The sequence below is a fragment of the Oncorhynchus nerka genome, linkage group LG17 (genome assembly GCF_034236695.1).
Source record: "Oncorhynchus nerka isolate Pitt River linkage group LG17, Oner_Uvic_2.0, whole genome shotgun sequence".
Lineage (NCBI taxonomy): Eukaryota > Metazoa > Chordata > Actinopteri > Salmoniformes > Salmonidae > Oncorhynchus > Oncorhynchus nerka.
This window is the reverse complement of record NC_088412.1, coordinates 29,222,364-29,243,827: the sequence shown is the minus strand read 5'-3', so window position 1 is coordinate 29,243,827 and position 21,464 is coordinate 29,222,364. Positions and strand designations below refer to the sequence as shown.

At 41.2% G+C, this 21,464-nt stretch overlaps 1 protein-coding gene across 1 annotated transcript in view; it reads right to left on the bottom strand.

Moving 5' to 3' along the window:
* Nucleotides 1-21,464, bottom strand: part of LOC115145035 (neuroligin-1-like) — an 80,870-nt gene that overhangs the window by 3,167 nt on the left and 56,239 nt on the right. Inside the window, exon 2 of the mRNA XM_065002795.1 lies at nucleotides 801-860. Coding sequence (XP_064858867.1) covers nucleotides 801-860 — 60 coding nt within the window. The remainder of the gene's footprint in view (nucleotides 1-800; nucleotides 861-21,464) is intronic.

The window sequence follows — 21,464 nt, the reverse complement described above, 5'->3', positions numbered from 1 at the left end:
AATTGGTGTTAATTTCACCAGATTATACAGGAGATGTACATTATTAAGACTGTGTTCTGTCATTAAGTAGGAAGATCCCTTTCTCACTCCCTCACTTTCTCTTTGAATAAATTCATTTGTGGTTATTAGAGTACTTTCTTCTGTTACTTTTCAGTGAGGAACCCCTTTTATATTTGTCAATTTCAAATTGTGGCCTTGATCACAAGGCTTATATCACTGTGCCATAATGTACTTGAATTTGTGTAAAATAGTGATGAAGAGGCCTCATTAAGAAGGAACTTTGTGATCAACATGTTGCAAGTCATTTGCCCATAACAATCCAGGAACATCCATACATGTTGCATAGGAAACTTTTTTTTTTTATAACACAACTGAAGGTGACTTGTGTTAGTATTGATCGGGGTATCCAATTCCCCAGGGTTGCAATGGTATCTTTTATTTTAGAAAAAAGAGGAGAGCTTTAAAAATTCATGCAAAAAATGTATTAAGATTTGATTGAAGGGTTAATAGTCTCTTTTAGGTGGGATGCAACATGTAAAAAAATATTAAAAAATCAATAAAAAGAATTCAAGCAAAAACCTACGTTAGATTATTAACGATTAAGTACTCTGGAATGACGGGAGACATTAAACATACTCTTAAAACATCAAGCAAAAAAGACAAAACAAATCCAGCAAAAATGACGAAGAAAAAAAATCTTCAATAAAAAAAAGAAAAAAAGGACAAGAAATGTAAGAAAAACAAAGAAGAAAAATTTGAGAGTTCCTTGTCATGCAAATCAGTTTGGCATCAAAAAATACCTTCATCCTCCACCCCGTCATTATCATCTAAATCATCATTGTGTTTCTTTGTAAGGGGACCTAGGATCAAGAATGGAGAAGATGGAGGAAACAGAGAATACAAGAACACACAAACCTTATAAATGCTCGAAAGAAAAATACATCTTAAGTGATTTTCCCTGTGAAAAATCAGACTGAAAGAGAAGAATGTAAACAATATGATACACATTTGTGGAGCTTGGTAGTAGGACTTTTGTTCAAGTCCTGTACAAGAAAGGTTTTCAAAATAGGCCTGTTTCTTTCAAAAATATTCAAGAATGTAAGATAAGTCCTTTTCAGTAAAACAGAAAGTGTATTTTCAGAACAAAGCTTTACCTCATGTCATTATCACCCCTCTATCACAATTGACAATCATATAATTAACTGTTCTTGATTACTCCTAAGAAGCCAATGACCATATCCTCTGCATCATTTTGACTCAACATGTAAGGACATTTTTGGGGGTGTCTTGTAAAATTAAGTTCCAATAAGTAGCCCACGTCTGCGAATTTTCATGGAGATTGAATGTGCTAAAAGAGAATACCCAAGAATGAATCACAAGTGGACTCAACATATATAAAACAATCTCAGCCTTTTGAAGGAGAGAGGACTTATGCAAAATAAAAGCTAAATTAAGTAATGTCATTGCAGGATCACAGCAGATCACACATTGCAGGATCATAGCAGATCAAACAGTGCAGGATCACAGCAGATCACACAGTGGAGGATCACAGCAGATCACACAGTGGAGGATCACAGCAGATCACACAGTGGAGGATCACAGCAGATCACACAGTGGAGGATCACAGCAGATCACACAGTGGAGGATCACAGCAGATCACACAGTGGAGGATCACAGCAGATCACACAGTGGAGGATCACAGCAGATCACACAGTGGAGGATCACAGCAGATCACACAGTGGAGGATCACAGCAGATCACACAGTGCAGGATCACAGCAGATCACACAGTGGAGGATCACAGCAGATCACACAGTGCAGGATCACAGCAGATCACACAGTGGAGGATCACAGCAGATCACACAGTGGAGGATCACAGCAGATCACACAGTGGAGGATCACAGCAGATCACACAGTGCAGGATCACAGTGCCAAGTGGATGAAGTCATTCCAAACACACAGAGAGGTTAATTTGCTTCATTGTCTCTTATAGGTTCCATTATATAACAGGGAATAGGTCAGAGACTGCAGCAGAGTAAACCAAGACAGGATTCAGTTAGAGAGAAACAGCACATAATCCACAGTAATGGACTGTAATACAAACACGACACAGATGGACAAACAGACAGACAGGCACACAGAGAGACAGACGGGCACACGCATGCACACACACACACACACACTACAAGGTTGACAAAGCTGTAGTCTAGACACATGCAAGCCTACATTAGGGTCAAGCATGTGTACGCAGAGAGCAGCAGAGGCAAGAGTGAGAGACAGTATGGCTAATGAAAGAAGCCTTCACACACACACCACTCAAAGTCATTCTGCCTATGATCATGCTCCAACATGACCATACGAGGCAGGGATGAGAGGGGGGGAAATCGAAATGCTCTGTTTTCTATTTCATTCTATAAAAATAGTCCAGACACGTATTTTTCCCATGTCTTGTAGCCAGAACAGAACTCGAGAGGGAATAGCATGACAACACTTTAATTTCTAGCAGCATTCTGGAGAAGAAAAACATTTGACGTTAACATCACGTTTCACCCAGCAGGGTTGATGAGATTGATTTTGTAAAATACATAGCAAAAAAGGAAACAGTTACCAAAATAAAGCCTGTATGGTAAATGAATTGAGATGCTGGAGCAGTGTCCTGCAGTGTCCTGTGACATGACTGTGACATGTCCCCTAACTGAGGGGATGGTTGGATTATATCAGTCAGGACAGCAATTTCAATAAATTCCCTCTATTTCCAGAAATCCTCCAACCGGGATTTCAGGAAAAACCAGGGAAAATGTTAAAAGTTCCCAGAAATTGCAACCCTAAGCATGACAGCATGCTGTCAGCATCACATGTCACTACTAAACTCCAAGTGACTGAGGGGCAGGCCCCACACAATGACCTCTCAACCCGTTCTGACCCCCTTGGAGAACTAGAGGACCTCAACACTTGTGTGTCACACCTGGCTCCACTGCACTGATTAGAGAGGCTCTCTGATTTTCTGTCTTTCGCAGTCTTTATTGTCTCTCTCTGTCCCTTGACCTCTGTCTACCTCTCTCTTCCTTTCTTTCCTCTGCCTCTCCATCTGTTTGACTGGTAACCTGTCTGCCTGTGTTGCTGTCTCTGTCCCCCCCCCCCCCCCCCACTCTCTGCCTGTCTTACCAGTGATGCTGTCTCCCAGTCAGATGGTAGATTGATTTATTACTGTAGCCTAGCTCTTACACACCCTTTCTAAATTAATTTCCATATCCCTCTTTCTGACGATATTGATTTGTGTTCATCTCTGAATGACAAAGTGCAACTTCATGCTCGAGCACTCTGTAATGCAGGAAAACAGGTGGGCCAGTGCAGCGTGCAGCAGGCGGCCGACTCCAGGGATACTAGCGCCCTTAACACTTTAATAGACTATGAACCCCGAGGCTCCAGCCAGATGAGGTAATTAATGCTTAGAGCTCAATCTATCTCACATTGTGCACATTACGACACATTCGTCAAGGATCTTAGACCTATCAAATGGAAATAAACCAACTCAATCATAGATTTGACCATTAAAACAATAGGCTCTCAGTCTATAACATACAAAAGTTAATACATCTGGGGATTATGCACGGACCTCTGATACAGTACTGGTTGTAAAACGTATTTTTCCATGTATAAATATTTCCCATCCCTTGATAAATTACTGAATGTGTCTATGGTGAAATATATATGCTGAAATATTTCATTCAATGCGGGTGGTGCCATAACATGTTGATCATGAGCAGAATACAAAAGAACCTATCTTTCATATGTAGTCCAACAGCACAATAACCTATCTTTGACTATGCAGCCAATTACAGGGCTCACAGCTCTGTAGATCTCTTTGAGTAATGACTTGGACACTACTGACAACGTCCACCCATGTAATGTGCAGTTGATGCAATGACGTCCGACTCTCTCCAAATATTAGAGGCACACAACAGAGAGAGGCTGGCTCTCAGGCAGACAGACAGACAGACAGACAGACAGACAGACAGACAGACAGACAGACAGACAGACAGACAGACAGACAGACAGACAGACAGACAGACAGACAGACAGACAGACAGACAGACAGACAGACAGACAGAGACCTGACTGACTGACTGACTGATTCACACTCTCAAAGCAGAAACAATAACACAGCTCCCAGACAAATTCTCTGTTGTACGGCTGGGGATGATTTGACTGCGTTAACTTTCTAAAACAGTATAGTAACCTCAACCTGCACTCATCGTTAAGCCAGCAACTAAACCAGGTATGCAGCTCTCCAGTGCTCTGTATTCAAACTATAGGCTTACAGACAGGCAGGGTAGACCATGTGACTACCATGTGCTCTGCAGAAGAAAAACATCCTCTGGCTAACACTTCGTGATGTGTCGCAGAGTATACATCCAGTACAACAGATGACCCTCTCAGCTGTCTGCCTGCCTGTGACAAGGCTTCTCACACATGTAGGCTAACACATCGAGCCCAAGGCAACCAACCAGACCATATGGAACAAAAGTCTTGGCAACCGCCCTGATTTTCCCTCAGTTCCAACCCAGCACCCTGGCTGTCCTACTGTCTTACTACACATTTTCTTCTTCTTGAACTGCACTGTTGGTTAAGGGCTTGTAAGTAAGCATTTCACCGTAAAGTCGACACTTGTTGTATTCGGCACATGTAACAAAAATATGAGATCCTACTACTGGGCACGTCTGACAGGGAGAGCGAGAGCATCAGCTACCCTCGTAGAGGGGAGACATACTATATTAAAATGTGTGACATCTAAAGTACAGTATGAGGGGGAAAGGATGGAGCTTGTATGCTTTCTCTTTTGTTGACCAATTGCCACAGAATTGACCAAGATGCATCTAGAGGGGACTTATTTTACATCCTGGCCTGTCATATACAGTACAAAGCAGTTGTATCAGGAATCAACAGGAATCATCAGGAATCAACATGAATAAACCCTTTTACTCTCTTTGCAAAGCATCCCCATCTTTTCTGTTTGCTTTCTTCCATGCAGCTGCTAGTGAGATAATCTAAGTAGGATACTGTATAGGCACAGTGTTAGATCTGCCATCAATCATCATTTCTTTCTTCAAAAATCATTTGTAACCTTGCCAGCATGAATATTTCATGATGTTATATGAATTTGCTTCTGTGTTTTCTCCCCTAATGAACCAAGATTCATACGTATACTTTTATATAGATAAATATTCTCCACACGTACTGCTCACTGTGTAATACTGTGTAACATCAGTCACAAATGGTAACAACAGGAGTCTCATAAATATTTGATTCCCGTAACACGGCTGACATTCTAATGACTGTCAACAAGGGTCTCTGGACCCAACGAAAAAGGTTATGATGCTGGGTTTCAAATATCAGTAGTGAATTCCAGCAAAAAGATAGGTTATTTTCTTGGAAACCCCCCTTGGGGAGAGCAGAGAGGACCTGGGGACCCAAATGTCACAGCGCCTTTGGATTGTGAAGGTGCTGGTGCTCATTAGAGCCAGCCACTGACAGGATCTAAAGGCAGGTAACATCGGTGTGTGTGTGTGTGTGTGTGTGTGTGTGTGTGTGTGTGTGTGTGTGTGTGTGTGTGTGTGTGTGTGTGTGTGTGTGTGTGTGTGTGTGTGTGTGTGTGTGTGGAGGGGGGGGGTTCATTAGGAGCTGTCAAAATGATAACAGGGACATAGAAAATGACACACCTAGTAATGAGCACCCTTCCTATTGAGGGGAAGTTGACAGGGGAGAGGGTCAGCAACTCAGCCCCCCGCCCCGCTGCAAGGAGCACACAGAAATATCAATCATTTGATGGAGCAAGTAGCTTGCTATTGGCCAAGCCGGTCTGCGCAGAACCTTTCAGAACTTGATCATTTGATCATGAAGAGTGGCATCTCCATTCGTAAGCACCAGGACCAGTTAGATAGAGTATGACCAATTATCCAGCAGAGCAAAATATTGACCCAATTAAAAGTGCAGATACAGATGGTGCTAATTGTACTGGAGTCACAAGATGTAGTATTGGAAATATGATAATGATGATTTCTTATCGATGCTTCACATGTTCCTATTCTCATTGATTATTATGTCCTACTCTGCAGAAATAGTTATTTCTTATCAATCTACCGTATGTTCTCTCACTCATAACCCAGTCTACATACACAGTCCTGTCAATGCCTTTCTCCTCCAGGCCTACTAAGGCTAGTACATTTTTCAGCAAATACAGACATATTTATTTTATACGGTAGCAAGTCAGGCAACGTCTTTTTGGTGCAGATTTTTTGCATCCCCTCACTATGAAGAATGCTTCATTTCTATCCCAAATCACTTTGATAGATCAAAAGGACATGAGAAAATCAAGTGTGGAGATTGCTGTGGTCGAGTCAGATGTCGTCCTAAGGTTTAGCATGTGAAATCCGCCATGGATACAAAGACCTAAAAACTGAGCTAATACCCCTCAATAAAACAACCTTCATGAGTCTAACTTTTTGCATGATCTGCTTATGTAATTCTGTCATTGCCAGGGATGCAGCCTGCTGAAATTGGTTTGGTTCCTTTACTCTCAAATGGGACCTTTCATGTCACAGCTATAAGGAGATTCTGGGGGATTCGACTTAACTTCCAGTAACAGTTACTCTGACAGTTTGCATTGCTCTGTCTCTCCCCCACTGTGTCTCGTCTTTTGGGGGGCTTGTAAGTAACCTATTGTATTTGGTGCATGTGACAAATACAGTCTGTCTGCTTATCTCTCTCTGTTTCTCTCACTTTCTTATTCCAGTTTCAGTTGATGCTGAGGGTGATTCAGAAAGGCTCATCTTCAAACAGCTCAAATCTACCTACATCCTGACACCTGTAAATTTCCCCACTCACTAGCACCACACCATGGCCCTGACTAAAGGCCAAATCCAACATGCAGGTGACCAATGCACCTGCTTCAAAAACAAAACGATATGGTGTTATACTAGCTGGATGCACTAAGACTCCAGATGTGTTGTACTCTGACAGGAGAGGGACAGCCATGGTTCATCAGGAGAACGGAGAACGGAGCGTGCCTCCGAGACCAGGCCTCAGCAAGGCAATGGATGATTGGGAAAGAGGGATGTTCAAAGAGACCCCGTTACCAGCGGGAGAGCAAACGGGCTAATTTGCCACCGTATTCTATTTTCAAATCATTTCAATTTCAAAGTGCTGTAATACCATTGCGGCGGGGATGAAAGAGAGGACTGCAGTGCGTTGCTCAGCTCTGCCATCAACATCCCTCAACCCCAGCCCTCCTCTCCTCTCAAACAGTACGTCAGCAGAATTAGGCATTATTTCCCAGCTCCAAAATTAATGCAAACATGTTCTCTTTCTCTCTTTTTGTGGTTCGTGCCTTTGATGTGGACCTGCAAGTTACAAATGTAGCTTTTAATCAATATTTAAATCTCTCCCATCCAATGAACCGGTATACATCCTACTCTAACTCACAAAATGGAATTTGGAAGTAAATTTTTTTTAATTCACAAAAACTATGCAAGGTTGTTTTTTGTTGTTGTTTTGAACATAAGTTACAGATGAGGTAATAATACTAATCATTATCATCATCATAATTCAAACCAGACCTCAGTACAAGCTGTAAGCATAACAGTGTTGCAGACTAGGGCTGAATATTCTCCTGGTATTTTACAAATGTTCCATCCCAAGAATAAATCCCTTTTCTCCCGGATAACCTGGTATTTCCCGCCAAAAACGGAAGTGTCATTCAAAAGCATATAAATAGGCCTATGTCTGGATTTGATTAGAGCTTTGATAAAAAATTCAAGCCGGATGCTAGCTGAGCCTGATGAGCCATACATTAAATACATTTTATGAGCCCTACATTTCATGATCCCAAGCCCCAAAAAAACCAAATGATTGTGTTGTTATTAAATACATATATGATATAGGCTACTGAACATTACCCACAACAGAAAAACACAAATAATGTATACCTTTCATAATATGTTACTCGCCCACCTCCTCTTTCTGTCTCTATTGTTGTTTCACTCCTTCCTCGCTTTCAACAGTTAAATACATTTGTTGACCTTATGTTCATCATTCTAATGACATTATTGAATAATAAAGCACTAGAACTAGAATTAGCTGCAGAAGGCTTTCAGTTCTCTTCACAACTATTGAATGGTTATAAGTCTGCATAAATAACTGCTATAGCATTGAGTGTTTGCTCTTCTTTCAAACTACCCATGGGTTATATTGGCTGTTGTATTTAACATTAAGCAAAAGAAAAGCTTTGCATCCCTCATTGAAGTCTATTGGTATAGGAAATGCAAAAAAAATGATGCCCAGCCAGCTGTTCTAGTCTAGCTTTTTCTGCATGGGACTCCAAGACCTAATGAGCATTTTTTTAAGGAGAGAGGCCATCGGAGCACAGGTGCGTGCATATTGCGCAAGAGACAGAGGCTATAAGTACAAAGCTTATCATGCATAACCCATTATTAACTAGCTAAATATAAGGCTAACATTGCATTGAATTTATTACCTGAAAGAGGTCAGGTATGACATCTATATACAGTGCATTCGGAAAGTATTCAGACTTTTTCCACATTTTGTTACGTTACAGCCTTATTCTAAAATGGTTCAATGAAAAATGGATCATTAAAAAAAAATCTAAATCAATCAATCATCAATCTACACACAATACCCCATAATGACTAAGTGAAAGCAGGATTTAGAATTTTTTGAAAATGTCTAAAAAAAAAAAAAAAACAGATACGTTATTTACATACAGTATGTATTCAGGCCATTCAATATGAGACTCAAAATTGTGCTCACATGCATCCTGTTTCCATTGGCCATACCTTGAGATGTTTCTACAACTTGATTGGAGTCCACCTGTGGTAAATTCAATCGATTGGACATGATTTGGAAAGGCACACACCTGCCTATATAAGGTCTCACAGTTGACAGTGCATGTCAGAGCAAAACCAAGCCATGAGGTTAAAATCATTTTTCATAGAGCTCCAAGACAGGATTGTGTTGAGGAACAGATTTGGGGAAGGGTACCAAAACATTTCCGCAGCAGTGAAGGTCCCCAAGAACATACAGTTAAAGTTGGAATTTAACATACACCTTAGCCAAATACATTTAAACTCAGTTTTTCACAATTCCTGACATTTAATCCTAGTAAAGAGGTGTGTGTCTTTCTTAATAATTTCCAATCAATTGAATTTACCACAGGTGGATTCCAATCAAGTTGTAGATACATCTCAAGGATGATCAATCGTAACAGGATGTACCTGAGCTCAATTTTGAGTCTCATGGTAAAGTGTGTAAATACTTATGTAAATAAGGTATTCATGTTTTTCCAAAAACCTGTTTTCTCTTAGTCATTATGTTGTATTGTGTAGATTCATGATATTTGATTTATTATTTTTTTAGAACAAGGCTGTAATGAAACAAAATGTCGAAAAAGCGAAGGGGTCTGAATACTTTCCGAAACACTGTATAGGTCTTTGGATTAAATTTGAATGGAGTTGATGGAGAGAAAGACCCAGAGAGTGCTCACGCTGCACTGATTTAAAGCAATGATATTCAAGTGATAAGATGTTTTAAAACTCTGCAGCTGCAAAAAAAAGTAAAATATTTACAATTAAATGATAAGGTGTCTACATTACTGTAGCATAGACTATGCTGCAGCAAATGTAGGCCTACTGTCACAAGAAAAAAAGTTACCATGATGAAATAATGGGTCTACATGCATTGTGAACTGCGCTCCATCCTGAGATGGGCTGTCTGTCCCCACCTGGAGCGTTGATGATTCATTCTGCGGAGACCATAGAGAAGCCAAATTTAGACATCGCATATTATTTCACAGTTCCATTTCACGCCATGCTGTTCGTATAAATAATTCATTACAATTTACCTTTTTCTCTCAGTTATTTATCTCAGAAAAAGGGAGTGGTTTTGGCTGGTAAATCCTGGTAAATTTCAGTAACCGGGTTCCCGCCATTTAACCCTATTGCAGACAGTACAACACTGATATGAACCAAAACTATGCCCATTACCTGTTGAGAGCCAGGCTTAAAATCAGGCAACACAATGGCAGGGTGAAGAACAGTTTCACAATATGCAAGTGTCATGACGTTGGCCTGGGGGTAGGTTTATGACAGTCATAAATACCTCTCCCCCCTTTTCCTCTCTCTACCCTACTGATGTTACATTAGAAAACCACTTGGTTAACATAGAGATTCTGGGAACATCAGAAAGTGGGGGGAAATGAAATATATTCTGGTAATCCGACCAATTGAACATATGCAGTGGTACTTAATGAATATGATGTCAGTTCGGTTGTCATCTGAGACATTCTCATCAATGATAAGATGACATGAACTCTACAGTGGAAAGTCTACACATCAGAGTTATCGTATTCACATGGAATTGTTGTTCAAATTATATGTTTGAATATGAAATTATTCGTGATGGGATGAAATGTGATTTTAGCTTCTAAAATGTGAGAATTGGGTATTCGTAAGGTTAGGGCTCTGCTCAATCAGGGGCCCGCCCCTGTGAAGAGTCATGGGTTATAAAACTTTTCAAACACAACCTTCTCGCTCCACTATATAAAGCCTTGACGACAATATAACCTCCTGTTCCGAGGATGAGAGGACAATGGTCCGATGTCAGAATGGTTCAGATAATAACTTCGTTCTGTAGTATTAACTTTGAACTCTTATTCACTACAGAAGTGATACCTCCTAGCCGTTGAGTTAGCAACAGCAGCTGCAAACGAAGGTTAGGAAGGAACAGACAGAGTTACCCGTCTATCACACAACGACGTTACTACAACGTATCCAATTGACCACCAGAGACATTCTTCAAAGGACAAAGGACTCGGTTTGGCAACACGGCCTTCCATCTACCATCAACCTACTGAAGCGCAGAGTAAATATTTATTGCATTTTCCTTTTCCAAATGGGCGGTAATTTAGAATACATTAGATACTGTATTTACGATAGCATAGCTTCTTCCTTTGTTACTCAATCTTCCCGCTCTTTCACTCAAACCCAGCCCCTTTTCTTTTGTGTAACAAGCTGTAATATCTGTTCCGCCCGCTAGGGACGTTTTCCTTTATGACGTCATTTGTAATCAAGTTATGATTAATTATGTGTATGTGTAATTCTGTGTGATTAGTTAGGTATTTAGTAAATAAATAATTAAATCCAATTTTGTATTGCCGATTCAACTTGTTAGCCAGGGTTCGTGAAGATAACCAAGAATTTACTACTTTCAGATGAGACTGAATTAAGGTGACGATTAATATCGACTGCTATTGATGTAAAATATTACTATTTCTTTAATAGTTTATTCGGAAGATAACAGCTCTATAAATATTATTTTGTGGTGCCCCGACTCTCTAGTTAATTACATTTACATGATTAGCTCAATCAGGTGATATTAATCACGGGAAAATTATTTGATAGAATAGCATGTCATATCACTTAATCCGGCATAGCCAAAGACACAACATAATTGGTGCCCTGTGTGCGGAATCTAAAATAGAATGACGCTTTCATTTTGATTCAGCCTGTATAAAATTTAAAAACAGATGACATAATATACCAAGTTTATTATACACATTTTTGGAGTGATAGAGACAAACATTATTGGGTGTGTGTGTGCTGAGGATTCCCCGCCTCTGTGTTGTTCTCTGACGTAGTCAGTGGGTAACGTAAGCTAATTATAGAGCTAAACTGATAAAGCTTAAATTAGAGAAATCTGAGAAATAGAGCGTTTGGCCAAACCCCGGGCTATTTCTGCCTTCTGCGTTTCAGACGCGGGTAGGCTCGGTCATTATTAATTTCTCGGGCGAGGACAAAGAGCCAGCCGATTGAAATTCAGGAGATATAAGCTTGACCAGCGATATATATCTCTGTCTCTCTCGCGAGTAGACCAAGGTGCATTTTGTTGTTTGCTGCATGTTCCGGTTAAAACATCGTCAAAAAACGCCGAAAAGGGTTTGAACATAATACGTTATAAGTAAAACCTTTCCCTTGCCAAGGGAATCCTATGTGCTGCGTTGAAATTCCTCCGCCTTGCGGAACTGGAAGTCCCGCCCCGGGTAATTCCTTTTGATTTCAGCGTGTGAAATCATTGACCGCTGAAGTGTGCCCAGTATATTCATGAAGAATTATTCAGGTCACACTCAAGTCATTACTTATGATATCCAGACGGATGTCAATGTCTTATCCAATGGAAGTAATAAGTGTAAATCTGTCAATTTACATTCTGAAATAGATCTTTTAAATAATATCCAAATTGATAAGTTTTCAAAATAAGACATTGTAAACTTTTCCCAAACTAACCTAGATTAAGCAACTTCTCAGTTTAATTAAAGATTAAATCCCAAATAGCCTATACAGGTCTGATTTATCATAAAATTGATCAATCAGTAAAATTTGGTTTTTGAAAAACCATTCAGTAATCCAGTACTGACAGAAGTGGTTTCGGCCTTAGGGAGAAGTGTACCACAGTGTTGAATGTTCCCAACATTTGATCTACTTTTTACACTTATGATATCCAATCAATGGAGATTGTATGGATTATCGTCTCATTCAATTTAATAAGTTAAATTGTCGAACATACCTGAATGTTCTTCCAATCAAATGAGACACTTTTAAACTTCTCATATTAATCTGGAATGAAGCAACATCTCAGGTTAATTCAAGTTTAATAACCAGATAGCCTACCCGGATTAATCATTGGCATTGATTAATTAATTCAATTTGCTTTTGCAAATTCATTCACATCCAACTTCCACATTACTGGTACTTTACTGGTAGTTCGTCAACATTTATAAATAGATTAAACTTGTCCTTGCAGCTTCCAATGAATTCCAAACCCAAACTTTGAAAAAAAAATAGAAACATTTTTCCTCCAAATTTTTCTAATAATGTGCAAGCTGTCAAAGGAGGTGGTCACCACTCCTCCGCTAATTAGTGAACCTCCACCCATAAAAGGATTGATCTCTGACCTCAGCAATACCAACCCTATACCAACCCTAATTATGCCATTAGCGAAAAAACAGCCGAAATTGCGAACGCTCTCCAAAATCAACCATCAAACACAGGCTTTGTGACGGTTCTCCCCACTTTTGCACTGATGTATCACCATAAAAATGTGGCATCAGTCCAATACCACAGTGCACAGCACGTGCCAGACATGGCTAACATGAGGGGACAGGTGGAGAGAACTGAACTATTGACAAAAGCAGGAAATGAAAAATGTCTGCTAGTCGAGGAACTGCGTTTGAAATCTGAACAATTAAAAGTAACTGCAAATACGTATGAATATGAACGAGCACAAACTCTTCAACAAAATCGTTGTGTCCAGGAACAACTCGATTTAGCCAAAACTAAATACGATGTAGTCCACTCCAAACGAGGCATCAAAAGCTCGCAAAGCTAAGAGCCCTGACCACTCGGTTTGGAAGTTTGACCAGGAGCACTCACTCCAGTTAGAGGTTACATTATCAGGTATTGGAGCGTTAGGAGATGACGCACAACAACAGTTTCTACCACGAAACCATGATTCCAATAACCTCCGCGGTCGAAATAACTGTAAAGTACGTCGCCATCAAAACGACTACCGCTACAATCGACCTGTTCACTACGTTCCTGCACCCAACCCACACAAAGTGTCAGAGCGCAAGGGTATCAAAGGGTTGAAGGATGATCAAAACATAGACCAATGTTCTCCAGAAGTTCCACTACGTGAAGAACTAAGGCGAGAAACATTTGAGAAAAGGGTAAAAGATAAGTCACAAGGACTAGACGGGGAATTACCGGACACCAGGTACGCAGGAATTAACACCCATAGCAAGCACGTTAAAATTCAAATTTCTCCTGCTCTCACTCGAGACCCTATCCAGGGCCCACTTGATCAAGAAACAAGCCCACGGGCTTTGTCTATAGACTCTGACACAAAGGTTGCAAAGAAACAGGTCAATCGCTTCGTTAAAGCCAAGCCCACTCAAAATCTGAAAGGTCGATCTGCTTCCAGCTTGAACAGAATTGACACATCACGTTGTTGCGAACGACCACTCCACTTTGTGGGGAATATGTCCACTAAACACAAATCGAAACGGCCATAGCTGGAAACAGTCCTGGAGGACTGCTTAACTTGTCATGCGCTAATTGATTCGGGTGCGACGATATCACTCATCTCTCAAACATTGTTTGATGATCTAGAAAGGGCTTTGAAGCCAACTAAACGTTGGTTAAAAGTGGAACGATGCGACACTACACTTCGAGGGGTCACTCAGACTACCTCGCCTCTCACATTGAGAGTCATGCTGAAAATACACTTCAAGGACCTTATCGCTCGAAACTGTACTCCTGCTACTTGGAGCAGACTTGATGGATCGGTTACTCCCATTGATGGATTGGAAAACCAACCAGGTATGGTCACAGGCCACAGTGCCTTCTCCACCGACCACACTGTCCTCCCCTAACGCTAGCTGCAACGCAGTCATTCACGAGGGTTATCTCTTAAAAGCACCCCTTGGGAAAAAGACGTTTAGAAACCTCTTGGGCAGAATCCGATCCAAGGAGATATTACGATATCTCAACACATTCCATCAGCCAATCTGATTGACCATTCTTGTCATGATTTTGAGCCAGCTGTCTCTGTGAATGAGCAACTTCCCTCCTCCTTGCAGTCATGCAATACGTTAATTGAGATGAACTTCTCTTGCAATACGTTAATTGAGATGAACTTCTCTAGCCCTTCGGACACTTCCGCAAGCACTGCGGCCGTCTCAGCCAAAAAAACATTGATGCGCAGAGTATACTCTGCTTCCGATGACACACCTTCCGCTTTGTGGGGGACTGTCAACCCTTACAATGACACTAAGGGTGTCAGTCCAGCAACTGACCTGATGACTCCCACTGGTGAAACACTTGGCGATATCACAGACCGATGTCCTCGTCTCAGTTCGCAGGTACTGAAGAGGTTGCCACACGCGGACGCGGTGGGGACAGTCAGACCTCGACAGCCACTGAGGGTGTTGAAGCACAAACACCAGGAGATTTAGTTGAAAGGTTACAGCCACTCTCATAATAACGCGGCCACTGACAACTCGTACATAGGGTCCAAACTTTTCGTTTGCGCCTCGGATACCAACACCACCCGTTGGTGGGGAGGTCCCGAGACACAAAGGGGGGGAATAGTAGCCCAGACCCATGATGAGCCTTATCGAGGCCGGTGGGGGGAGTCGAGATTATGGACAACACCGTACGAGGCCGCCAAATCTAGTTGTAAACTCCCCTTTAAGAACAGTGAGGAGCAGACAGGCCCCTAGACAGGGATTATCTTAGAACACATCTAAGATAGTACTGAGGTGTACCTCACTGGTGGCAAAGGAAGTCCAGTGGACTTGTCCACCTCCAAAACAAATGGCAACAATAATCATTCCTTGCCATGTGTAGTAGTCACTACAAGACAACTAGTAAAATGCTCTAATCGTGTATTCCTGTAGGATAACATTTCCGAATAAATCGGTAGGACAACTGGACCCCTTGAGTACCAGTACCAATACGACAGTCAGTCCAGCAACACTCAGTAAGAGGATTAGTAACCTCACAAGCTAAATTTCTATTGATAATAGCAATGTAGGAGTCACTCAAAGTGCAACACGGGGAAGGGAATCTCCATTGCACTCTTCCAATGGTTACACACGCCACTAATAAATAGAACCCTCCGTTCAGGAGAAAAGTTATTAGAAGTCATGAACCATGATCACACCACGTACGACTGGTCTAATACTTAAAGAGTACTTCCGTCATGAGGTTAGCTCCTCTGTGGATCACATAGCTATGAAGTAGACTTCTTCATATCTACAATAGTGGAAGACAGTGACTGGTAGTAAAACCACTACAGACTCTCTCGACATCAATTCTGACTGACCTCCAGGCATTGACCTGAAAATTACCTGACTACGTCAAACTCATTCTGAGCAAGTTGTAATCTGCCAGGATACTTGGTTTCCTTCCCTTGACATGTGTGCTTGCGTAAGCATAAACTCACATGCACAACGGAACATCCAATTAGGATTTATGCTAGGATCACTTAAGGGTGTGAGCAAAATACCAGCCTTAGTTGAACATTTATTTTGAGGCCTTTAACTCTACAGCTACAGCACTCACCAGTTTTCTTCTCAAAAGTCCATATGTCATCCCTGTAGATTGCCCAAAACTGACATCAGACCATCGTCCTCACATCGGCCTTACAGCTGTAGACTTATCATATAGATATCAACTTAGGATAGTACCCTAAGCAACACCCTGCAAATTAGGAAAGCCCTAGATATGACATTAGACAATGACATGATAGGGTCATTTTGCCAAGACCATGGACGTAGATGGAATACAGTCTAATTAGATGATTAAGGTGGCATAACTATATTTTGTTTTGTTTATGTTTTCATTCATTTTGTTTCATTTTCTTCGACGCGTAGGAAGTGATAGAGCCATAAACAACTTCCCCATACAACCATCAGTTAGTGCCACAACGCTGCTCATTTGGGAGGAAATGTAATGATATATTTCATGAGTGTGTGTGCGTGCGTTGTATGGGGAGGACCATATCACCTCCACCCTACCTGACACCCTAGACCCACTCCAATTTGCTTACCGCCCAAATAGGTCCACAGACGATGCAATCTCAACCACACTGCACACTGCCCTAACCCATCTGGACAAGAGGAATACCTCTTATAGAATATATATATATTTATATTTATTTATAAATATTTATAGAATGCTGTTCATCGACTACAGCTCGGCATTCAACACCATAGTACCCTGGGTCTCGACCCCGTCCTGTGCAACTGGGTACTGGACTTCCTGACGGGCCGCCCCCAGGTGGTGAGGGTAGGCAACAACATCTCCACCCCGCTGATCCTCAACACTGGGGCCCCACAAGGGTGCGTTCTGAGCCCTCTCCTGTACTCCCTGTTCACCCACGACTGCGTGGCCACGCACGCCTCCAACTCAATCATCAAGTTTGCGGACGACACAACAGCGGTAGGCCTGATTACCAACAACGACGAGATGGCCTACAGGGAGGAGGTGAGGGCCCTCGGAGTGTGGTGTCAGGAAAATAACCTCACACTCAACGTCAACAAAACTAAGGAGATGATTGTGGACTTCAGGAAACAGCAGAGGGAACACGCCCCTATCCACATCGATGGAACAGTAGTGGAGAGGGTAGTAAGTTTTAAGTTCCTCGGCATACACATCACAGACAAACTGAATTGGTCCACTCACACAGACAGCATCGTGAAGAAGGCGCAGCAGCGCCTCTTCAACCTCAGGAGGCTGAAGAAATTCGGCTTGTCACCAAAAGCACTCACAAACTTCTACAGATGCACAATCGAGAGCATCCTGGCGGGCTGTATCACCGCCTGGTACGACAACTGCTCCGCCCACAACCGTAAGGCTCTCCAGAGGGTAGTGAGGTCTGTACAACGCATCACCGGGGGCAAACTACCTGCCCTCCAGGACACCTACACCATCCGATGTTACAGGAAGGCCATAAAGATCATCAAGGACAACAACCACCCGAGCCACTGCCTGTTCACCCCGCTATCATCCAGAAGGCGAGGTCAGTACAGGTGCATCAAAGCTGGGACCGAGAGACTGAAAACAGCTTCTATCTCAAGGCCATCAGACTGTTAAACAGCCACCACTAACATTGAGTGGCTGCTGCCAACACACTGACACTGACTCAACTCCAGCCACTTTAATAATGGGAATTGATGGGAAATGATGTAAAATATATCACTAGCCACTTTAAACAATGCTACCTAATATAATGTTTACATACCCTACATTATTCATCTCATATGCATACGTATATACTGTAATCTATATCATCTACTGCATCCTTATGTAATACATGTATCACTAGCCACTTTAACTATGCCACTTTGTTTACATACTCATCTCATATGTATATACTGTACTCGATACCATCTACTGTATCTTGCCTATGCTGCTCTGTACCATCACTCATTCATATATCTTTATGTACATATTCTTTATCCCCTTACACTGTGAATAAGACAGTAGTTTTGGAATTGTTAGTTAGATTACTTGTTGGTTATTACTGCATTGTCGGAACTAGAAGCACAAGCATTTCGCTACACTCGCATTAACATCTGCTAACCATGTGTATGTGACAAATAAATTTGATTTGATTTTGATTTGTTAACATCTGCCTAAGTTACTGTCCAGATCTTCCAGTCTGGATGACCAGACGACAGGTCCGGAACGGCGATCCCAATCCAGATATCCGCTGCCGAGCCATGGAGCGGACTTCATTCGCAGAAAACCTACCCGGGTCGATCACCAGATGGGGACCACAACGATGGTCCACAACCAGGACAACCCACGGTAATTTTTATTTTGGTTTGCAACATGCAGGTTAATCGCAAGATTAACACAACATGGGGGGACTGTCATGACGTTGGCCTGGGGGATAGGTTTATGACAGTCATAAACACCTCTCCCCCCTTTTTCCTCTCTCTACCCTACTGATGTTACATTTGAAAACCCCTTGGTTAACATAGAGATTCTGGGAATATCAGAAAGTGGGGGGAAAGGAACTATATTCTGGTAATCCGACCAATTGAACATATGCAGTGGTACTTAACCTCTTAAGTCGACCCTCTACTTTTTTGAACATTCTGTTAAAAATCGCGCAACATTTCAGCGCCCTGCTACTCATGCCAGGAATATAGTATATGCATTTGCTTAGTCTGTGTGGATAGAAAACACTCAGACGTTTAAAAAACTGGTTAAATCACTGCTGTGGCTTTACCAGAACGGCATTTACATCGAAAAGCACAGGAAAAACTGATCACTGAAAATGGGAAAATATATCCATGCGCTACTTGAACCCATTGATAAAGGTGAACCACAATTAATTGACTGAGGTTGCAGTACCTACAGCTTCCACACGGTGTCTAGAGTCTTGTCATTTCCCTTCGAGTTTTTTCTTGGTCAAACACATACAGGACACCGTATCTCCTCCGGTCTAGGACCGGATATTTTCGTTGAGTTTCTAGCCGGACATTTTTCCAGACGGACAGCTAATGATCTTTACATCGCCTCCTGATGAATTTTATCGCTTATTAACGTTTACTAATACCTAAAGTTGCATTACAAACGTATTTGAAGTGTTTTGTGAAAGTTTATCGCCGACTTTTTGAATTTTAAAAAATGACGTTACGTTTTGAAACAATGTTTTTTTCGTTTATCACACAGTCTACATATAACGATATCTAGGCTTTATATGGACCGATTTAATCGAAATAAAGACCCAAATAGTGTTTATGGGACATCTAGGAGTGCCAACAAAGAAGATGGTGAAAGGTAATGAATGTTTTCTATTTTATTGTGCGGTTTGTGTAACGCCGAAATGCTAATTATTTTGTTTACGTCCCCTGTGGGTCTTTTGGGGTGTTGCATGCTATCAGATAATAGCTTCTCATGCTTTCGCCGAAAAGCATTTTAAAAATCTGACTTGTTGCCTGGATTCACAACGAGTGTAGCTTTAATTCGATACCCTGCATGTGTATTTTAATGAACTTTTGAGTTTTAACTAATACTATTAGCATTTAGCGTAGCGCATTTGCATTTCCAGAGCTCTAGTTGGGACGCAAGCGTCCCGAGTAGAAGCAACAGGTTAATGAATATGATGTCAATTCTGCTGTCATCTGAGACATTCTCATCAATGATAAGATGACATAAACTCTACAGTGGAAAGTCTACACATCAGAGTTATCGTATTCACATGAAATTGTTGTTCAATGTAAATGTTTGAATATGAAATTATTCGTGATGGGATGAAATGTGATTTTAGCTTCTAAAATGTGTGAATTTGGTTTTCATACGGTTAGGGCTCTGCTCAATCAGTAGCCCGCCCCTGTGAAGAGTCATGGGTTATAAAACTTTTCAGACACACCCTTCTCGCTCCACTATATAAAGCCTTGACGACAATATAACCTCCTGTTCCGAGGATGTGAGGACGACGGTCCGAGGTCAGAATGGTTCAGATAATAACTACAGAACGAAGCCAACATCAGCGTGAGCTTTGGTTGCGAATAGGATGAACTTTGAACTCTTATTCACTACAGAAGTGATACCTCCTAGCAGTTGAGTTAGCAACAGCAGCTGCAAACGAGGGTTAGGAAGGAACAGATAGAGTTACCCGTCTATCACACAACGACGTTACTACAACGTATCCAATTGAACACCAGAGACATTCTTCAAAGGACAAAGGACTCGGTTTGGCAACACGGCCTTCCATCTACCACCAACCTACTGAAGCGCAGTTCAAAGTAAATATTTATTGCATTTCCTTTTCCAAATGGGCGGTAATTTAGAATGCATAAGATACTGTATTTACGAAAGCACAGCTTCTTCCTTTGTTACTCAGTCTTCCCGCTCTTTCACTCCAACCCAGCCCCTTTTCTTTTGTGTAACAAGCTGTCATATCTGTTCCGCCCGCTAGGGACGTTTTCCTTTATGACGTAATTTGTAATCAAGTTATGATTAATTATGTGTATGTGTAATTCTGTGTGATTAGTTAGGTATTTAGTAAATAAATAATTACACCCAATGTTGTATTGCTGATTCAACTTGTTAGCCAGGGTTCGTGAAGTCCAAGAATGTACAACTTTCAGGTGAGACTGAATTAAGGTGACGATTAATATGGACTCCTATTGATGTAAAATATTACTAGGTCTTTAAGAGTTTATTCGGAAGATAACAGCTCTATAAATATTATTTTGTGGTGCCCCGACTCTAGTTAATTACATATTCATGATTAGCTCAATCAGGTGATATTAATTACGGATAAATTATTTTATAGAATAGCATGTCATATCACTTATTAATCTGGCATAGCCAAAGACACGACACAAGGCTGGCTGCCTTTGATAGTAAAGTGAGGCTGAATAATGGATGGCTCAACTCCCCTTAATGTTCTCCAGGAAAAAGAGGTTTTGTATCTATCATCCCTATCACCAAGTTCAACCCTGTCTAATCAAAGCTAAATTTAAACCCCGTCACCCACTTAAAAAGAAGAAGAGAAACAGTGGAGCGAAGGTTAAAGTGAACGTTGCATCTTGCCAGGGAGACAAGAGCATTAGTAAACCAAAGCAACAACACCCTGAGGTACATTTTATATCTATATCTCCTGCTCGTTTAGAAAACACAAAAATAGATCAAGAAATAAAAAGGCAAAATTAGAAATAGAGTAGCGATATCCAAAAAGTGATAAGATGAAGAGATTTTCCTTTAGAAAAAAAATAATGTTGATTTTGGATTTCCTCCAATGTTCTTCTTATCTCCTCTCTCTGCTTCTGTTTCTGTTTATCAGTTAAATGTAGGAGAAAAACACATTAACA